The following is a 20,709-nucleotide window of genomic DNA, read 5'->3' as shown; positions in this document are numbered from 1 at the left end:
TGAGGCAGGAGAATCGCGTGAACCCGGCGGGGGGGGGGCGGGGGGGAGCGGAACTTGTAGTGAGCCAAGATCGCGCCACTGCACTCCAGCCTAGGTGACAGAGTGAGACTCCGTCTCAAAATAAATAAATAAACAAATAAATAAATGAATACACACACTGAGTAGAACTCCGCTGATGGCAGTCCAATCACCAACCTCCTTAGCTGTCCCATCCCCCTGCCCACGTGGCTCCGTGTCATCTGCAAGGCCCTGACCACAGGAAGAAAGAACAACTGCTTGCCACAATCTCCTGCTCCACCCCTAGGTCTAATTTTGAGTCTAGAAAACTAATCAGAAAAGCAAAAAGCTGGCCCGGCGCGGTGGCTGACACCTGTAATCCCAACACTTTGGGAGGCCGAGGCGGGCGGATCACCAGGTCAGGAGATCGAGACCATCCTGGCTAACATGGTGAAACCCTGTCTCTACTAAAAACACAAAAAATAGCCAGGCGTGGCGGTGGGCACCTGTAGTCCCAGTTACTTGGGAGGCTGAGGCAGGAGAATGGCATGAACCCAGGAGGCAGAGCTTGCAGTGAGCCAAGATCGTGCCACTGCACTCCAGCCTGAGCGACAGAGCAAGACTCCATCTCGAAAAAAAAGAAAAGCAAAAATGCTTCCCCTAGTAGGGTGAGTTCTTTTTTTTTTTTTTTTTTTTTTTTTTTTGAGACGGAGTCTCACGCTGTTGCCCAGGCTGGAGTGCAGTGGCGCGATCTCGGCTCACTGCAAGCTCCGCCTCCTGGGTTCACGCCATTCTCCTGCCTCAGCCTCCTGAGTAGCTAGGACTACAGGCGCCCGCCACCACGCCCGGCTAATTTTTTGTATTTTTAGTAGAGACGGGGTTTCACTGTGGTCTCGATCTCCTGACCTTGTGATCCGCCCGCCTCGGCCTCCCAAAGTGCTGGGATTACAGGCTTGAGCCACCGCGCCCGGCCATAGGGTGAGTTCTTAAGGAACCCACTCACCGATGTTGATCATCCACGTCTTCCTTTTCTAAGTGCCCCCAAACCTCCTGTTTAATAACTGATTCTGGAACTTGACTAGGACCGATGCTGAGTCCACCCATCTGTAGTTTCCGGACACCACCTTCTTGCTCTTTGTTTTTTTTTTTTTGTTGTTGTTGTTGTTTTTTTTTTTTTTTTGAGACGGAGTCTCGCTCTGTCGCCCAGGCTGGAGTGCAGTGGCCGGATCTCAGCTCACTGCAAGCTCCGCCTCCCGGGTTCGGGCCATTCTCCTGTCTCAGCCTCCTGAGTAGCTGGGACTACAGGCGCCCGCCACCTCGCCCGGCTAGTTTTTTGTATTTTTTTTAGTAGAGACGGGGTTTCACCGTGTTAGCCAGGATGGTCTCGATCTCCTGACCTCGTGATCCGCCCGTCTCGGCCTCCCAAAGTGCTGGGATTACAGGCTTGAGCCACCGCGCCCGGCCCTTCTTGCTCTTTGTAAAGAGGTTGGGCACAGTGGCTCACGCCTGTAATCTGAGCACTTTGAGAGGTCGAAGCGGGCAGATCATGAGGTTGGGAGTTCGAGACCAGCCCAGCCAACACGGGGAAACCCTGTCTCTACTAAAAATACAAAATTAGCTGGGTATGGTGGCACATGCCTGTAATCCCAGCTACTCGGGAGGCTGAGGCAGGAGAATCTCTTGAACCTGGGAAATGGAGGTTGTGGTGAGCCGAGATCATGCTCTTGCACTCCATCCTGGGCAACAAGAGCGAAACTCCGTCTTAAAAAAAAAAAAAAAGAAAAGCCGGGCGCGGTGGCTCAAGCCTGTAATCCCAGCACTTTGGGAGGCCGAGACGGGCGGATCACGAGGTCAGGAGATCCAGACCACCCTGGCTAACACAGTGAAACCCCGTCTCTACTGAAAAATACAAAAAACTAGCCGGGCAAGGTGGCGGGCGCCTGTAGTCCCAGCTACTGGGGAGGCTGAGGCAGGAGAATGGCGTAAACCCGGGAGGCGGAGCTTGCAGTGAGCTGAGATCCGGCCACTGCACTCCAGCCTGGGCGACAGAGCGAGACTCCATCTCAAAAAAAAAAAAAAAGAAAAGAAAAGGAAAAGAAAAAGAAATTACCTCCCCTTTCCCCCCACTTCAAGTACAAACCTCATTCTCTGAGAGGCAGTGTGCATAGTAGTTGGGGGCACTGCCACTCACTAGCTGCGACTTAAGCTCTGCGCCTCAGTTTCCTCATCTGAAAAACGAGGACAACAATAGTACCTAGATCATAGCATTGCTATGAAGATTAAATAAATTTATTCCTGCCAAGCATTTGCATGACACAAAACAGGAACTAAAAAAATAACTATTGGCTGGGCACAGTGGCTGACATCTGTAATCCCAGCACTTTGGGAGGCAGAGGCAGGAGAATGGCTTGAACCTAGGAGTTGACCAGCCTGGGCAACATAGGAAAACCCCATTTCTACAAAAATAAGAATAAAATGAAATAAATTAGCCACACAAGGTGGTGCATGCCTGTAGTCCCAGCTACTCAGAAGGCTGAACAGGAGGATTACTTGAGCCCCAAAGTTTGAGGCTGTAGTGAGCCGTGATCACCCCATTGCAGTCCAGCTCTGTGTGACAGAGTGAGACCCTGTCTCAAAATAAATTAAATAAAATAATTAAAAACTATTGTGTTCATGCCTGTAATCCCAGCACTTTGGTAGGCAGAGGTGGGTAGATCATCTGAGGTCAGGAGTTCGAGACCAGCCTGACCAACATGGCAAAACCCCGTCTCTACTAAAAATACAAAAAAATTAGCTGGGCGTGGTGCCACATGCCTGTAATCCCAGCTATTCAGGAGACTGAGGGAGGAGAATCACTTGAACCCTGGAGGTGAAGGCTGCAGTGAGCCGAAATCGTGCCACTGCACTCCAGCTTGGGCAACAAGAGCGAAACTCCACCTCAAAAAAAAAAAAAAAACTATTGTGGCTGAGTCAGAAGGATCACTTGAGCCCAGGGGTTCAAGGCCAGCATGGGCAACACAGTGAGACCCTATCTCTTAAAAAAAAATTAATATTCTATCACAAAAATGAATTCAGTCACTTATCTCAGTGACTATCTGGCAGACTCTTCTTCAAGTCCTCTGGCATGTAACCTTCCCATATATGAAATCTGAAGTTATATGGCTGGGTGCAGTGGCTCACGCCTATAATCCCAGCACTTTGGGAGGCCAAGGTGGGTGGATCACCTGAGATCAGGAGTTCGAGACCAGCCTGGCCAAGATGGTGAAACCCTGACTCTACTAAAAATACAAAAATTAGTCAGGCATGGTGGTGGCATCTGTCATCCCAGCTCCTCGGGAGGCTGAGGCAGGAGAATCGCCTCCAGGAGGCAGAGGTTGCAGTGAGCCAAGATCGCGCCATTGTACTCCAGCCTGAGTGACAAGAGTGAAACTCCATCTAAAAAACAAAACAAAACCAACAAAAAAAATGGCTTTGATGGGGAAAGAGGAAAGAAATGCCCAGGGTCGGGTGTGACAGAGGCCTTGGGAAGGGCTGTGGCTGCAGAAGGGTTACCAGGACGCCTCTGTTGTGAGTGCCGATGGTGGCCACACGTGTCCAGTGCTAGGGGAAGAATGGGCAGGGGTCTTAGAGCAAGGATCTGGGTCAGGAAAAGCCCTCACCTTCCAGCTCCCCACCCAGACTCAGGATCCCAGCTGGAATCTCTGGCATGTCTAAGAAGGCGGACAAAGAAGGCAAGGCTGACTCCAGGTCAAAGCAGGGGGTGCCCAGCAAATTTACCTGCCACTCTCCCTCCAGAGAGGGAGGAACCAGGATCTCCAGTCTTTGGTCTTTTGCTTCGTTTTGTTTGTTTGTTTGCTTGTTTGTTTTTTGAGACAGTCTCCCACTGTTGCCCAGGCTGGAGTGCAGTGGCGCAGTCTCGGCTCACTGCAACCTCTGCCTCCAGGGTTCAAGAGATTCTCCTGTCTCAGCCTCCCGAGTAGCTGGGATTACAGACATGTGCCACCATGCTCAGCTAATTTTTATATTTTTAGTAGAGATGAGTTTTCACCATGTTGGACAGGCTGGTCTTGAACTCCTGACCTCAAAGGATCCACCTGCCTTCGCCCCCCCAAAGTGCTGGGATTACAGGCATGAGCCACTGAGCCCGACCGATCTCCAGGCTTTGTAAATCTCTGCAGTCATATGTCACTGGAGACTTATCATCTCCCAAGAGAAGGCAGGGAAAGTATGATCCTATCCATTTTATAGAGGAGAAAGCAGAAGCAGTGAGCTGCTCAGTGCATTCGAGGTGTGACAAGCATCCAGGCTGATAAATTCTCTCCTAGAAAGCCTCCCCATCACTGAGGGCAAAGTTCCGCATGGTGGATTTGCGGACCAGTGTGGAGCTCGCTTCGTAAGTACCAGCTGAGGGGCCCGGACCGAGGCCAAAGAATGTCAGGGTGAAGGCAGAAGACCCGTTTACCTGGAGGGAGACTCGAGGTCGGCCCGGCTGAGGATGCGATGCTGCTGCGGGCTGTAGAGCCACTGGAAGGCTGTCAGCGTCCTCTCCTCGATTCGGAACCGCCCTTCCTGCACGTACCTGTGGGCGGGACAGGAGAGAGTCAGGAGGTGACAGAGCTCTGCAGAGCTCCTTGGGAGAGTCAGCCCTGCTAGCCGGAGAACTGCTGAGGGATACCCGTTTCCAAACATCCCTCCTGCTCATCTGTCAGAAAGTCCTGTTTCCAGAGGGCCACCATTAAGATTCCCTGAAGAGGAGGCAGCTAGAAAGATCAGATTTCAACTCAATAAATGGAAAAGTTTTCTTTTCTTTTTTCTTTCTTTCTTTTTTTTTTTTTTTTTTTTTTTGTGGTGGAGTCTCCTTCTGTCGCCCAGGTTGGAGTGCAGTGACGCGATCTCGGCTCACTGCAAGCTCCACCTCCCGGGTTCAGGCGATTCTCCTGCCTCAGCCTCCAGAGTCGCTGGGATTACAGGCGCCCGCCACCACGCCCGGCTAATTTTTGTATTTTTAGTAGAGATGGGGTTTCACTGTGTTGGCCAGGCTGGTCTCAAATTCCTGACCTCAGGTGATCCACCAGCCTCGGCCTCCCAAAGTGCTGGGATTACAGGCATGAACCACTGCGCCTGGCAGTAGATGGAAAAGCTTTCTAAAAGTTAGTTGTCTGGAGCTGAAATAAGTCACTTGGAAGGGGTAAGTTCCCCATCATTGGAGGTATGTAAGCAGAGGGCATGCAGGGAATTCAGGCATCAGACAAGGGTCCACCCTCTAAGCCCCCTCACAGGGCTAAGACATTGGACTTATTTATTTTTTCTTTTCTTTTTATTTTTTTTTTGTTGTTGTTGTTGTTTATGTATTTATTTCGAGACGGAGTCTCGCTCTGTCGCCCAGGCTGGAGTGCAGTGGCGCAATCTTGGCTCACTGCAAGCTCCGCCTCCCAGGTTCTCGCCATTCTCCTGCCTCAGCCTCCGAGTAGCTGGGACTACAGGCGCCCGCCACCACGCATGGCTAATTTTTTTGTATTTTTAGTAGAGATGGGGTTTCACCGTGTTAGCCAGGATGGTCTTGATCTCCTGACCTCGTGATCCGCCCGCCTCAGCTTCCCAAAGTGCTGGGATTACAGGCATGAGTCACCATGCCCAGCCTTTTTTTTTTTTTTAAGAGACATAGTTTCACTTTCTCATCCAGGCTAGAGTGCAGTGACACAATTATAGTACACAGCAGCCTCCAACTTGTGGGCTCAAGCAATCCTCTCACCTCGGCATCTTGAGTAGCTAGGACTACAGGCACAAGCCACCCCACCCAGCTAATTTTCTTTTTACATTTTTTGTAGAGACAGGATCTTGCTATGTTGCCCAGGCTGGTCTTGAACTCCTGGCCTCAAGTGATCCTCCTGCCCGGGCCTCCCAAAGTGCTGGGCTTACAGGAGTGAGCCACCATGCCCAGCCATGGAATTCTTGATTTCACAGCAGGAGAAGGGCTGCTCTGGAGCAGGGGTTAGGAGTCAGCAGTCAGGATTAGGTCTTCCAGAACCTCCAGGGTCTCTCCCAGGGTCCCAGCTGTCCTCTGGAAGGATCAGGGAAGCTGGGCCGGGCACAGTGAACACTAAAGGAAGGTGGTCTGCCTCCTACCCTGGCCAACCCCTCCTGGAAGAACCATGAATCTATTCATTAACTCACATTAATTCAACTTTTTTTTTTTTTTTTTTTGAGACAGAGTTTTGCTCTTGTCACCCAGGCTAGAGTGCAATGGCTTGATCTCAGCTTACTGCAACCTCCACCTCCTGGGTTCACATGATTCTACTCCCTCGGTCTCCTGAGTAGCTGGAATTGCAGGCACCCACTACCATGCCCGAATAATTTTTGTATTTTTAGTAGAGATGGAGTTTCACCATGTTGGCTAGGCTGGTCTCGAATTGCTGACCTCAGGTGATCTGCCCACCTTGACCTCCCAAAGTTCTGGGATTACAGGCATATGCCATCATGCCCAGCCTAATTCAACATTTATTGAGTGCCTATGATGATAAACAAAACTGACATAGTCCCTGCCATCCTGTGGGGAGAGAAACCATCCAGTAATCACATAAATAAATGTATAATTACAAACAGGCACTCTGATACATTACCACTGGGAATGTCACTTGGTACAACCGCTTTGGAGGACAACCTGACAACATCTGTCTGAATTCCAAATGCATTTCCCTTTTAACCCAATAATTCCCTCTTTGGGAAATGTATCTAGGGATTCCAGCAAGTGGACAGTGTTTGCTGTGGGATTGTCTGTAATAGCAAAAGACTGGGGGTGACCCACGCACCCTCCAGTAGGGAGCTAACTAAATTATGGTGCATCCATATAGTAAAGCCATGTGCGGCCATAAAACATGTTGTAAATGAGGGTGTTCCCATTTGCTATCCTGCCAAGATCTCCAAGGCACATTGTTCAGAGGAAAAAAAATCAAGTGCGGGGCCTCATGGGTTACGGACGTTAAAAAGTGGGGAGGGAATAAAGCAGGAATTCATACTCGCTTATCTTTACCTATAGACGCTCTGGAGACACAAAAGCTAATAAAAGTCACCTCCTGGGTCGGGGGAAGAGAGAAGAGGGTGGATGAGGGCATGGGAAAGTGACCTTTTCACAACGTATCTTCTCCTACAGGAGAGAGATTACCTATTCCAACTTTTTTTTTTTTTTTTTTTGAGACAGAGTCTCACTCTGTCGCCCAGGCTGGAGTGCAGTGGCATGATCTCGACTCACTGCAACCTCTGCCACCGAGGTTCAAGTGATTCTCCTGTCTCAGCCTCCTGAGCAGCTGGGATTACAGGCACCTGTCACCACACCCGGTTAATTTGTGTGTTTTTACTGGAGACAGGGTTTCACCATGTTGGCCAGGCTGGTCTCAAACTCCTGACCTCGTGATCCACCCACCTCAGCCTCCCAAAGTGCTGGGATTACAGGCGTGAGCCATCACGCCTGGCCACCAATTCCAAATCTTTAACGTGGGAGAAGACTCGGGGCGCTGCCTGCCTGTCTGTCCGTATCATTACAAACTGGATGAAGTGCCATGACAAAGAAAAGACTGTGCAGCTGCCCTGATGTTGCCCAGTGGGGCACAGGGGATTCGCTGGGGGAGGGGACTTCCCATAAGTCCTCCCGGGGAGAGGCAGTTTGAGCTGAGCTCTAAAGGACAAGATAAGGAGGACCCTGTTAGACAGTTGCGGCTGCTACAATCAAATAGCATAGACCGCATGGCTTAAATGACAGAAATGTATCTCTCAGTTTTGGAGGCTGGGGCGTCCTAAGGTTGAGGCGCCAGTGCCTGGTGAGGGCCCTCTTCCTGGCGTGCGGACGCCCATTGCATCCTCACATGGCAGGGACACAGAGCATCCTTCTTTTTTTTTTTTTTTTTGTTTTTTGTTTTTTGTTTTTTTGAGACGGAGTCTCGCTCTGTCGCCCAGGCTGGAGTGCAGTGGCGAGATCTCGGCTCACTGCAAGCTCCGCCTCCCGGGTTCACGCCATTCTCCTGCCTCAGCCTCCCGAGTAGCTGGGACTACAGGCGCCCACAACCGCGCCCGGCTAATTTTTTGTATTTTAAGTAGAGACGGGGTTTCACCGTGGTCTCGATCTCCTGACCTTGTGATCCACCCGCCTCGGCCTCCCAAAGTGCTGGGATTACAGGCGTGAGCCACCGCGCCCGGCCTCAGAGCATCCTTCTTATGCGTCTTCGTATACTGACACTAATCCCATTCATGAGGGCTCCACTTTCTTTTCTTTTTTTTTTTTTAGACGGGGTCTCACTCTGTCACCCGGGCTGGAGTACAACGGCGTGATCTCGGCTCATTGCAACCTCCACCTCCTGGGTTCAAGCAATTCTCCTGCCTCAGCCTCCCAAGTACCTGGGATTACAGGTGCCTGCCACCACGCCCAGCTAATTTTTTGTATTTTTAGTACAGACAGGTTTTCACCATGTTGGCCAAGCTGGGCTTGAACTCCTGACCTTGTGATTCGCCTGCTTTGGCCTCCCAAAGTGCTGGGACTACAGACGTGAGCCACTGCGCCTCGCCGAGGGCTCCACTTTCAAGACCTCCCTCCCTTCCAAAGGGTCCATCTCCTAAACCCATCACAGTGAGGGACTAGGATTTCAACCTATGAGTTTCAGGGGACACAAACATTCAGTTCGTAACGAGGACTCACTGGGAGAAAGGAGCCATGGTAGAATGGGCCCCAGGGCACAGAGGACGCAGTGTCCTGGATCTGAAAGAGGTTGGGCTGCTACAGAACACGGGGCTGCCATCGCCCCCATGGCCGCCCAACCACAGCATCTGTCCTTGCCTGTCTCTTTCCACTCTCCTCCACATAATGCAATGGGCGTGTTGAGACGCTCATCCTGGCTGCCGGGTGGAAAATCATAGGATGGCCAGGTTAGATGCTTTGTTTGTTTGTTTGGAGACAGGGTCTCACTCTGTCACCCAGGCTGGAGTGCAGCGGTGCAATCTCAGCTCACTACAACCTCCACCTCCCAGGTTCAAGCATTCTCATGCCTCAGCCTCCCGACTAGCTGAGATTACAGGGGCGTGGCACCATGCCTGGCTTACTTTTTTGTATTTTTAGTAGAGAGGGGATTTCACCATGTTGGCCAGGCTACTCTTGCTCAAACTCTTTTTTTTTTTTTTTTTTTTTGAGATGGAGTCTCGCTCTGTTGCCCAGACTGGAGAGCAGTGGCGTGATCACGCCATTCTCCTGCCTCAGCCTTCCAAGTAGCTGGGACTACAGGCGCCCGCCACCACGCCCGGCTAATTTTTTGTATTATTTTAGTAGAGACAGGGTTTCACCGTGTTAGCCAGGATGGTCTCAATCTCCTGACCTCAAATGATCTGCCCACCTCGGCCTCCCAAAGTGCTGGGATTACAGGCGTGAGCCACTGTGCCCTCTGTTTGTTTTTAGAAACTCACTGCAACCTCTACTGCCTGGGTCCAAGTGATTCTCCTGCCTCAGCCTCCCGAGCAGCTGCGATTACAGGCACCTGTCACCATACCCGGTTAATTTTTGTGTTTTTAGTGGAGACCAGGTTTCACCATGTTGGTCAGGCTGGTCTCAAACTCCTGACCTCGTGTTCCACCCACCTCGGCCTCCCAAAGTGCTGGGATTACAGGTGTGAGCTACCACTCCCGGCTCAGGTAAGATGGGGTGACTTGAGAGTGTGCTAAGGAAGTGGTGTTGGCAGGATCTGGTGCTGGGCTGGATACAGGCGAGAGGACAGGCAGCAACATCATTCCCCTGTTCTTGGTTTGTGCAGGTGGCTGGCTGAGGAGCCATCTACGCTGGATGAGGACAGCTTTGAGAGGAAGAGTATGACTTCCATTTGGGACATGTCCCTCCTCTGTGACCTGCTTCCTGCCCCAAAGGGACTCCCCTCCTGTAAAACCTGGCTGAAAAGTAGGCTCCTCCAGGAAGCCCACCCTGATTAATCCCATCCTATTCTGATCGTGAGTTTCCCTGTCTTTCCCCATCCTTGGGTTCCTCAGAATTCAGCCCTGGGTGACAGGCTGTTGCCATCTCTGTGGGAGAAACTGATAACACTGATAAACTGGTAAAACCTGGTTGCCTCCAAGGAGGGAGCTAGTGCCTGGGGAGCCCTGTCACTGCCTTAGACCCTTTTGAATGAGAACCATGTGACTACATTGTATTTTTATTTATTATTTTTTTTTGAGATGGAATCTCACTCTGTTTTTATTTTCATTTTTTGAGACAGAGTCTCGCTGTATCGCCCAGGCAATGGCACAATCTTGGCTCACTGCAACCTCCACCCCCCAGGTTCATGCGATTCTCCTGCCTCAGTCTCCTGAGCAGCTGGGATTACAGGCACCCACCACCACACCCAGCTAATTTTTGTATTTTTAGTAGAGATGGGTTTCACCATGTTGGCCAAGCTGGTCTCGAACTCCTGACCTCAAATGATCCGTCCACCTCAGCCTCCCAAAGTGCTGGATTACAGGCGTGAGCCACTGCGCACAGCCTAGTTTACATTTTTTGAAACGTAAATACCTTTTTTAAAAAAATGTAAGATCTCTTCTGATTATGACATCATCATAGGTTGTTAGGGCCAGAAAATCCCAAGAAGTCACTCATCTGGTCCAGCAGCTTCATTTCATAGATGAGGATGTGAGGCCCAGCACAGGCACAGGGTCTCTCCTGGGCTGACAGACCACACATCACATCAGGCTGTCCTGGACCCCACCGGGTACACACAGGCCCCCAGGCTGAAAGAAGAGCAGGCCCACTCAGGAGCCATCCCCCATTCCAACCCCATCACTCACCCTTGTCACTGGTGAAATACAGCCTCGGCTGCGTGCACAGCCTTCACCCCACTCAGACTCCCCACCTCCTCCCGCTCTCCACTCCCATCTCCCAGAGGCTGTGAATGAGGGATTTGTTTGTTTGAGACAGTCTCACTGTGTCAACCAGGCTGGAGTGCAGTGGCGCAATCTCGGCTCATTGCAACCCCCACCTCCCAAGTTCAAGAGATTCTCCTGCCTCAGGCTGGGCGCGGTGGCTCATGCCTGTAATCCCAGCACTTTGGGACACCGAGGCGGGCGGATCACGAGGTCAGGAGATCAAGACCATCTTGGCTAACACAGTGAAACCTCGTCTCTGCTAAAAAAAAAATACAAAAAATTAGACGGGCATGGTGGCGGGTGCCTGTAGTCCCAGCTACTCGTGAGGCTGAGGCAGGAGAATGGCGTGAACCTGGAAGGCAGAGCTTGCAGTGAGCCAAGATTGAGCCACTGCACTGCAGCCTGGGCGACAGAATGAGACTCCATCTCAAAAAAAAAAAGAGATTCTCCTGCCTCAGCCTCCCAAATAGCATGGATTACAGGCACCAGCCACCACACCCAGCTAATTTGTGTAATTTTAGTAGAGACAGGTTTCACCATGTTGGCCAGGCTGGTCTCGAACTCCTGACTTCAGGTGATCCACCCACCTTGGCCTCCCAAAGCACTGGAATTCCAGGCGTGAGCCGCCGTGCCCGTCCTTCCTTAACCTTGATCACAGCATTTCTCTCTGCCTGCCTGGACATGAGTTATTTATGTGCCTGTCTGTCTCCCTGCTGAAGTACAAAGACTGTATCTGATCCATCTCTGAAATCCCCACAACATCCTCACACAGCCCTCTGGTCTTCGAAGCCAGCCTGCTGTAAACATCACAGCAACAACAGTGATCAACTTACTACATCCTCAGAATGCTCTGACACAGATGATCCCCACTAAGGAATCCAACTTGTTAATGTAGAAAATAGGTTTGCTGAATTGGATTGCATCGAATATAAGGAAAAACAAATTGCCTATCCCCAACGATCTGCCACGTGTCTGAAATCCCACTGAACACTACACTGAAGGAGAGTAACTGCTACAGAGGGCCAACCTTTCAATCACTATCAGCCACTCAAACCTCAGCAAGAAGGCTGGGTGTGGTGGCTCACACTTGTAGTCCCACTACTTTCAGAGGCTGAGGTAGGAGGATTGCTTAGGTCCGGGAGTTCAAGACCAGCATGGGCAACATGGCGAAACTCTATCTCTACAAAAGATAAATAATTAGCCAGGTATGGTGGCGTGCACCTATAACCCCAGCTACCAAGGAGGCTGAGGTAGGAGAATCACTTGAAGTGAAGAGACCCAGTGCTATGGCCCAAATTTTTGTGTCCCCATGAAATTTCTTTTCTTTTTTTTTTTTTTTTTTGTCTGTCACCCAGACTGGAGTGCAGTGGCCAGATCTCAGCTCACTGCAAGCTCCGCCTCCCGGGTTCCCGCCATTCTCCTGCCTCAGCCTCCCGAGTAGCTGGGACTACAGGCGCCGCCACCTCGCCCAGCTAGTTTTTTGTATTTTTTAGTAGAGACGGGGTTTCACCGGGTTAGCCAGGATGGTCTCGATCTCCTGACCTCGTGATCCACCCGTCTCGGCCTCCCAAAGTGCTGGGATTACAGGCTTGAGCCACCGCGCCCGGCCCCCATGAAATTTCTATGTTGAAATCCTAACCCAGGCTGGGTGCAGTGGCTCACACCTGTAATTCCACCACAGCACTTTGGAAGGCCAAGGCGAGTGTATCACCTGAGGTCAGGAGTTCGAGACCAGCTTGGCCAGCATGGTGAAACCCCATCTCTACCAAAAATACAAAAATTAGCCAGGCGTGGTGGTGGGCGCCTGTAATCCCAGCTATTCAGGAGGCTGAGACAGGAGAATCACTTGAACCTGGGAGGTGGAGGTTGCAGTGAGCTGGGATTGTGCCACTGCACTCCAGTCTGGGCGACACAGTGGGACTCTGTCTCAAAAAAAAAAAAGAAAAGAAAAAGAAACTTTTACAACTCAATAATACAAAGACAACTAACACAATTTAAATATGGGCAAAGGATCTGAATAGTCCTTTCTCTTAAAAAGATATATAAATGGACAGCCGGGCGTGGTGGCTCACGCCTATAATCCCAGCACTTTGGGAGGTCGAGGCGGGTGGATCATGAGGTCAGGAGATCAAGACCATCCTGGCTAACATGGCGAAACCCAGTCTCTACTAAAAATACAAAAAATTATCCGGGCGTGGTGGCGGGCACCTGTAGTCCCAGCTACTCGGGAGGCTGAGGCAGGAGAATGGTGTGAACCTGAGAGGTGGAGCTTGCAGTGAGCCGAGATGGTACCACTGCACTCCAGCCTGGGCAACAGAGCAAGATTCCGTCTCAAAAAAAAAAAACAGAGAGAAAAAAAAGATATATAAATGGACAATAACTACATGAAAAGATGCTCAACGTCATCAGCCATCAGGGAAATGCAAATGAAAATCACAATGAGACACGATTTCACACTCACTAGGATGGCTATAAGCAAAGATAGAGATATAATAAGTGTTGATGGGGATGTGGAGACACCAGAACCTTCATACACTGCTGGTGCACATTACCACACCCAGCACCAGTTTATTTATTTTATTGTATTTCTTTTCTCAAATAAATTCTGTGACCTGTACTTCACCATTTTACTCAAGGGACTAGAACATCCTTGAATTCTGGTATCCCCAAGGGTGCTCACACCAATCCGCCAGGAATACAAAGGGAAGACCGTATATACCCTTGATGATGTGATGAAAATGGCACCCCCCTGGCCGGGCGCGGCGGCTCACACCTGTAATCCCAGCACGTTGGGAGGCTGAGGCGGGTGAATCACCTGAGCCTGGGAGTCTAAGACCAGCCTGGCCAACATGGAGAAACCCCGTCTCTACTAAAAATACAAAATTAGCTGGGCGTGGTGGCTCATGCCTGTAATCCCAGCTGTTTGGGAGGCTGAGGCAAGAGAATCGCTTGAATCCGGGAGGCGGAGGTTGCTGTGAGCTGAGATCATGCCATTGCACTCCTGCCCGGGCAACAAGAGTGAAACTCCATCTCAAAAAAAAAAAAAAGAAAAAGAAAATAAAAGAAAGAAAGAACAAAAAAAAAAGAATGAAAGAAACTGACACCCCACCAGCCAGGCTTAATGGCTTACTCCTGTAATCCCAGCACTTTGGGAGGCTGAGATGGGTGGATTATTTAAGGTCAGGAGTTTAAGACCAGCCTGGCCAACACGGTGAAACACCCCTACTAAAAATACAAAAATTAACCAGGCGTGGTGGCACACGCCTGTAATCCCAGCTACTCGGGAGGCTGAGGCAGGAGAATCACTTGACCCTGGGAGGTGGAGGTTATAGTGAGCAGAGATGGTGCCACTGTACTGCAGCCTGGGCAAGAAGCAGGTCACAGTCTCAAAACAAAATAATAATAAAGAAAAAAGAAAATGGGCCGGGCGTGCTGGCTCATGCCTGTAATCCCAGCATTTTGGGAGGCCAAGGCGGACAGATCACCTGAGGTCAGGAGTTCGAGACCAGCCTGGCCAACATGGTGAGACCCTGCCTCTACTAAAAATACAAAAATTAGCTGGGTGTGGTGACACATGCACCTGTAATCCCACTTATTTGGGAGGCTGAGGCAGGAGAATTGCTTGAACCCAGGAGGCAGAGGTTACAGTGAACCTAGACGGTGCCATTACACTCCATCCTTCACCCTGGGCGACAGAACGAGACTCCGTCTCAAAAAAAAAAAAAAAAAAGTGAAAAAGTTAACAAGATACCTTTTTTTTTTTTGAGATGGAGTCTCGCTCTGTCGCCCAGGCTAGAGTACAGTGGCACGATCTCAGCTCACTGCTAGCTCCACCTCCCAGGTTCACCCCATTCTCCTGCCTCAGCCTCCCAAGTAGCTGGGACTACAGGTGCCTGCCACCACACCTGGCTGATTTTTTGTATTTTTAGTAGAAACGGGGTTTCACTGTGTTAGCCAGGATGGTCCAAGAGATCATTTTTCATCAGTGAGAATGGCCAAGATTTTAAAGTTTGTTAATCACAGCATGAGCAAAATTGTGAAGAAACTGGCATCTCAAACGTCACTGGAGATAATATAAAATAATACAACTTCTTTGGAGGTCAGGTTGGCAATATCTTTTTCAATGCACATGTTTTTACCCTGCAATTTCACTTTGAAGAATATATCCAACCATGGGCCAGGCACGGTGGCTGAAACCCATAATCTCAACACTTGGGGAAGGCAAATGCATCCCTTGAGCCCAGGAATTTCAAACCAGCCTGGGCGACGTGGCGAAAACCTGCTTCTATAAAAAATACAAAGAATTGTCCGGGGCCGGGCGCGGTGGCTGAAGCCTGTAATCCCAGCACTTTGGGAGGCCGAGACGGGTGGATCACGAGGTCAGGAGATCGAGACCATCCTGGCTAACATGGTGAAACCCCATCTCTACTAAAAAATACAAAAAACTAGCCGGGCGAGGTGGCGGGCGCCTGTAGTCCCAGTTACTCGGGAGGCTGAGGCGGGAGAATGGCGTGAACCCAGGAGGCGGAGCTTGCTGTGAGCTGAGATCCGGGCACTGCACTCCAGCCTGGGCGACAGAGCGAGACTCCGTCTCAAAAAAAAAAAAAAAAAAAAGAATTGTCCGGGCGCGGTGACTCAACACCTGTAATCCCAGCATTTTGGGAGGCTGAGGTGGGCAGATCCACCTGAGGTCAGGAGTTTGAGACCAGCCTGACCAACATGGTGAAACCCTAACTCTACTAAAAATACAAAAATTAGCTGGGCGTGGTGGTGGGCGCCTGTAATCCCAGCTACTCCAGGGGCTGAGGCAGGAGAATTGCTTGAACCTGGGAGGCGGAGGTTGCAGTGAACTGAGATTGCACCATTGCACTCCAGCCTGGGCGACAAGAGCAAGACTCTGTCTCAAAAAATAAAAATAAAATACAAAAAAATTAGCTGGGCGTGGTGGCACGTGCCTGTAGTCCCAGTTACTCAGGGGGCTGAGGTGGAAGGATCACGTGAGCCTGGGGGGTAGAGGCTGCAGTGAGCTGTGATTGAGCCCCTGCACTCTATCCTGGGTGACAGAGCAAGACTCTGTATCAAAAAAAAAAGTATCCAACCACTATCTTTGCACAAGATATAGTTTCAAGAATATTCATTGCCACAATGCTTGTAATATCAAAGTATTCAAAATACTTGAAAGATTGTCAGTAGAGGTTAGGTAAAGGAATGACGGCTCAAGGCTGAGCACAGTGGCTCACGCCTGTAACCCCAGCACTTTGGGAGGCCGAGGTGGGAGGATCCCTTGGCCCCAGGAGTTTGAGACCAGCCTGGACAACACAGCAAGACTCCATCTCTCCAAAAAATAATGTAAAAGCCAGACATGGTGGCTCTGGATGGTGGCCCTCACCTGTGGCCCCAGCTACATGGGAAGCTGATGGAGGAGGGTCACTCAGGCCTGGGAAGTCGAGGCTGCGGTAAGCTGTGATCGCCACTGCACTCCAGCCTCAGTGGCTTGTTTGAGCTCCTGAATCTAGCTGTGCCTGAAACATGATGAGCGCCTAGAGTTTTTTCAGTTCAGTGAGTTGATAAATTTCCTTTTTCTCTGAAGCCAGTTTGAGTTTATTTCTACAATTTACTAGTGAAAGAATCCTGATTCATTAAAAGGGAAAATAAACGGACTCGGCCGGGCGCGGTGGCTCAAGCCTGTAATCCCAGCACTTTGGGAGGCCGAGACGGGCGGATCACGAGGTCACAAGATCAAGACCATCCTAGCTAACATGGTGAAACCCCGACTTTACTAAAAAAAATACAAAAAACTAGCCGGGCGAGGTGGCGGCGCCTGTAGTCCCAGCTACTCCGGAGGCTGAGGCAGGAGAATGTCGTGAACCCAGGAGGCGGAGCTTGCAGTGAGCTGAGATCCGGCCACTGCACTCCAGCCTGGGCGACAGAGCAAGACTCCGTCTCAAAAAAAAAAAAAAAAAAAAAGAAAATAAACGAACTCAGTGGGAAGTCCTGGACCCAGGGGCCATGGCTGGAGCATGGCCGGTCACGGCTAACCACAGCTGGAGCACGGCTGGCCACAGCTGGAGCATGGCATGGATTCAGGGGGTATCTTGGCCTCAGATGTCCTCCCTGCCAGGCTGCCTAACCACTCATGTCATATTCAGGACCTTCTCAGGAAGATGAGATTTTATCTGGGGTGAGGGGTGACCCCAAACCCAATCACGGCACTAAAAATGATTTATGCAGCTGGGCGCGGTGGCTCACGCCTGTAATCCCAGCACTTTGGGAGGCTGAGGCAGGTGGATCACAAGGTCAGAAGACTGAGACAAGCCTGGCCAACATGGTAAAACCCTCTCTCTACTAAAATACAAAAAAACTAGCCGGGCGTGGTGGTGGGCGCCTGTAGTCCCAGCTACTCAGGAGGCTGAGGCAGGAGAATGGCGTGAACCCGGGAGGCGGAGTTTGCAGTGAGCCGAGATTGCACCACTGCACTCCAGCCTGGGTGACAGAGTGAGACTCCATCTCAAAAAAAATAAATAAAATAAAAATTCATGCATCATCAGATCCAGCCCAAGAAACAACCCAGCCAGACAGTGCCAGAGGCAAGAGTTGGGAGGGCGAGTCAAAACAGGCATCCAAGCTCTATGACTTAAATCTCTTCCTATTTCTTCCGTGAAGTGGGGGAACTGAGCTGGAAGGTCTGGGGTCCTGGGGTGGCCCTACTCTCTTTACACCTCTGCCTCCCTCTGTTCCAGTTTTAGTCCTTGTGGTGGCAAGGTGGTCATCAGTGGCCCAGATCAACACTCTATGGAAACAGAGCTTCCCTGTCTCCGTGGTTCCAGGCCAGTTCCCATGATGTCATGTCACTGGCCTGACCTAGGTCACACACCCATCCTTGAGCCAGGCACTGTGGTCGGGGGATGGAATGTTATGTCATTTTGAGGAAAGGGACACTAACTGCCGACCTCCCCCCAGGTATTCAAAAGTAGATTAACTCTGCTAGGGGCGTGGTGGCTCATGCCTGTAATTCCAGCACTTTGGGAGGCTGAAGTGGGTAGATTGCTCAAGCCCAGGAGTTCGAGACTAGCTATGGGCAATATGGTGAAATCCCACCTCTACAAAAAAAAAAAAAAAAAAAAAATACAAAACTTAGCTGGGCGTGATGGCCCATGCCTGTAGCCCCAGCTACTTGGGAGACTGAGGTGGGAGGATCACTTGAGCCTGGGAGGTGGAGGCTGCAGTGAACCGACACTGCACCACTGCACTCCAGCCTGGGCAACAGAGTGAGACCCTATCTCAAAAAAATAAAATAAAATAAAATAAAGGAGATTAATTCTACTTTCATCTGGTTTCTTTTTTTTTTTTTTTTTTGAGACGGAGTCTCGCTCTGTCGCCCAGGCTGGAGTGTAGTGGCCGGATCTCAGCTCACTGCAAGCTCCGCCTCCCGGGTTCGGGCCATTCTCCTGTCTCAGCCTCCTGAGTAGCTGGGACTACAGGCGCCCGCCACCTCGCCCGGCTAGTTTTTTGTATTTTTTAGTAGAGACGGGGTTTCACCGTGTTAGCCAGGATGGTCTCGATCTCCTGACCTCGTGATCCACCCGTCTCGGCCTCCCAAAGTGCTGGGATTACAGGCTTGAGCCACCGCGCCCGGCCCTTTCATCTGGTTTCTATATTGGAGTTCACTTGAGTGATTCCACTGCTAATATACTTGGGAACACCTTGGCACCTCCTGCTCTAACACTGTGGGATTTTCTGACAATGTGAACTTGGATGTGTGACCAGGCTGGGTGGAACCATCCAGGAAATAAGCCAAACAGAGGAGCAGTTAAGCCCCTGAGCAAGAGCTGGTTCAAACCTTGCCTCTGCTATGCGCTTGTTAGGTGACCTTGAATCTTTTTCCCTCTCTGACCCTGGGCTTCTTCATCTGTAAAATGAAGGTGCTAATACCTTCCTCTCAGTGTGTGCCTGAATCCTGACTACTCCAGAGCCACGGGAGGTGCTGGGGAAGCCCAGGTTGCTATTATTGATGACGTTATTGTTCATTGTATTCAGGCTACAGAACGTACCTCCAAAGGTGCTCTCTGACCCTGCTGTGGGTGGGATGATTTGGGATGGGGAGGAGTCCCAGGCGGACATTCTCCTTTGAATCCTGGAGTCCTCCGAGGTCCGGGGCGGGCTGTGCAGGCTGCCCTGAGCTCCAAGTGCCGCCAAGCAGAGGTCAGGCCCCTCACCGAAGCCGTCCTGAACATCTGGACACCTGGACCCCTGGGACGTGGGATCGGGGGCCCAGCGCAGGTGACTCGACAGCGCTGCGTCTGAAACCCTCTGAGCCTGCAGTCCGGTAACCTGACACCGCAGGCTCTGACTTCCCAGCGGGCCAGGACTGCGGAGGGGGAAAGGGCGACTGCCCGGCTACACGGGGACCCCTCCCCTCCCCTTGTCTCCTAGGCCCGCTTCTCTACGGCCCCTCCCCAGGGTGCACACCCCCGGGGCTCCTGTGTTTCGGGGCTAAAGCATTCCTTTCCACGCGGGGGTTGGGGGCTGTGGGTGGTGCCCTCTCAGGACCCAAGTTCAGAGCCTTGCCCCGGGCGGCAGAAGGATCGGAGGGAGGCCGGGGGCACCGCCGCACAGATGGGAAAGCTGAAGGGGGCGAAGGGGAAGGCGCAAGCCCCGTGCGAGTGTGAAAGCCGAAGTGCAGGGAAGGGGAACGGTGCCCCTGCGGGAGGGGGACGGGGTCCCTCCGAAGCCTGACGCCTCGCACAGGGTCCCCGTCGCCCATCTCTTTGGAGAGCCGCAGAGACCCGGCGCGGGGACGCGGGGTGGTGGGGACCGGGGGGTGGTGGGACCAGGCAGCCGGCGCCCCTCCGCCCACTGGGCCCTGCAGCCTCAGCCTGGGAAGAAACTTTGGGCCCGCGCCCTACTGCTTCCCGCGCCGGCCGGGCCTCGGGGTTCGCTCCCGCATTGGGCCCCTCGGCCGCCCGGCGCCCACTCACCAGCGCACCAGCTGCCAGCGCTTCTCCCCCGGCGCCCGGCGGCCCGCCATGCCTCGCCCGGCCGCTCCCTGCCCTCCGCGGGCCGCACGGTGGAGGAGGCGCGGCTGCCGCAGGCCGGTGCCCAGGGCGCGCTCGCGGGGAGGGCGCAGGGAGGGTGCGGCGCTCAGACCCCGCCCAGGAGGCGGCTGGAGCCGGGTCAGCGCGGGCCCGCAGAACGGGCTGGACAGCGGCCTCTCCCCGTCCGGGTATCTCCCCGCCGCGCCGAGGAGCCGGGTTTCTGGGGTGTACTGAGCGAGGAGTCTGGCTCCCCGAGTCCTACCGATGCGCTGAGAGACCAGGCGGCTCATTGTATCGCTCTGTGCCTTACTCCCTTAGGAAACCCCTTCTACCTACCCAGAAAGTGATGCCTAAAAAATTAAACTACTCGGCCGGGCGCGGTGGCTCACGCCTGTAATCCCAGCACTTTGGGAGGCCTAGGTGGGCGGACCACCAGGTCAAGAGATCGAGACCACCCTGGCCAACATGGTGAAACCCCATCTTTACTAAAAATGGAAAAATTAGCGGGGCATGGTGGCGCCTGCCTGTAATCCCAGCTACTCAGGAGGCTAAGGCAGGAGAATCGCTTGAACCTGGGAGGCGGAGGTTGCAGTGAGCAGAGATCCTGCCATGGCACTCCAGCCTGGGCAACAGGGCAAGACTCTGTCTCAAAAAAAAAGAATACGTAGATAAGTATTGTCGTTATATTAAAGTGAGGCTACGTTTTTTTTTTTTTTAACATGACATCAGTGGCAGAAGCCATAAAGGAAGAGATTAATGGATTTGACTAAAATAAAAATGTTTAATATCT

The 20,709-nt window shown here is 51.8% G+C and overlaps 1 protein-coding gene across 1 annotated transcript in view; it reads right to left on the bottom strand.

Moving 5' to 3' along the window:
* The window catches only part of LOC105471797 (RAP1 GTPase activating protein 2), a 293,214-nt gene extending 273,287 nt beyond the window's left edge, over window positions 1–19,927 (bottom strand). Inside the window, exons 1-2 of the mRNA XM_071082129.1 lie at window positions 19,863–19,927; window positions 4,460–4,576 (exon numbers count right to left, since the gene is read on the bottom strand). Coding sequence (XP_070938230.1) covers window positions 4,460–4,576; window positions 19,863–19,912 — 167 coding nt within the window. The 5' untranslated portion in view covers window positions 19,913–19,927. The remainder of the gene's footprint in view (window positions 1–4,459; window positions 4,577–19,862) is intronic.
* Window positions 19,928–20,709: the final 782 nt, after the last annotated feature.

Source organism: Macaca nemestrina, chromosome 17 (genome assembly GCF_043159975.1).
Source record: "Macaca nemestrina isolate mMacNem1 chromosome 17, mMacNem.hap1, whole genome shotgun sequence".
NCBI lineage: Eukaryota > Metazoa > Chordata > Mammalia > Primates > Cercopithecidae > Macaca > Macaca nemestrina.
The sequence above is the reverse complement of the archived record's forward strand: the minus strand, read 5'-3'. Positions and strand labels throughout refer to the sequence as shown.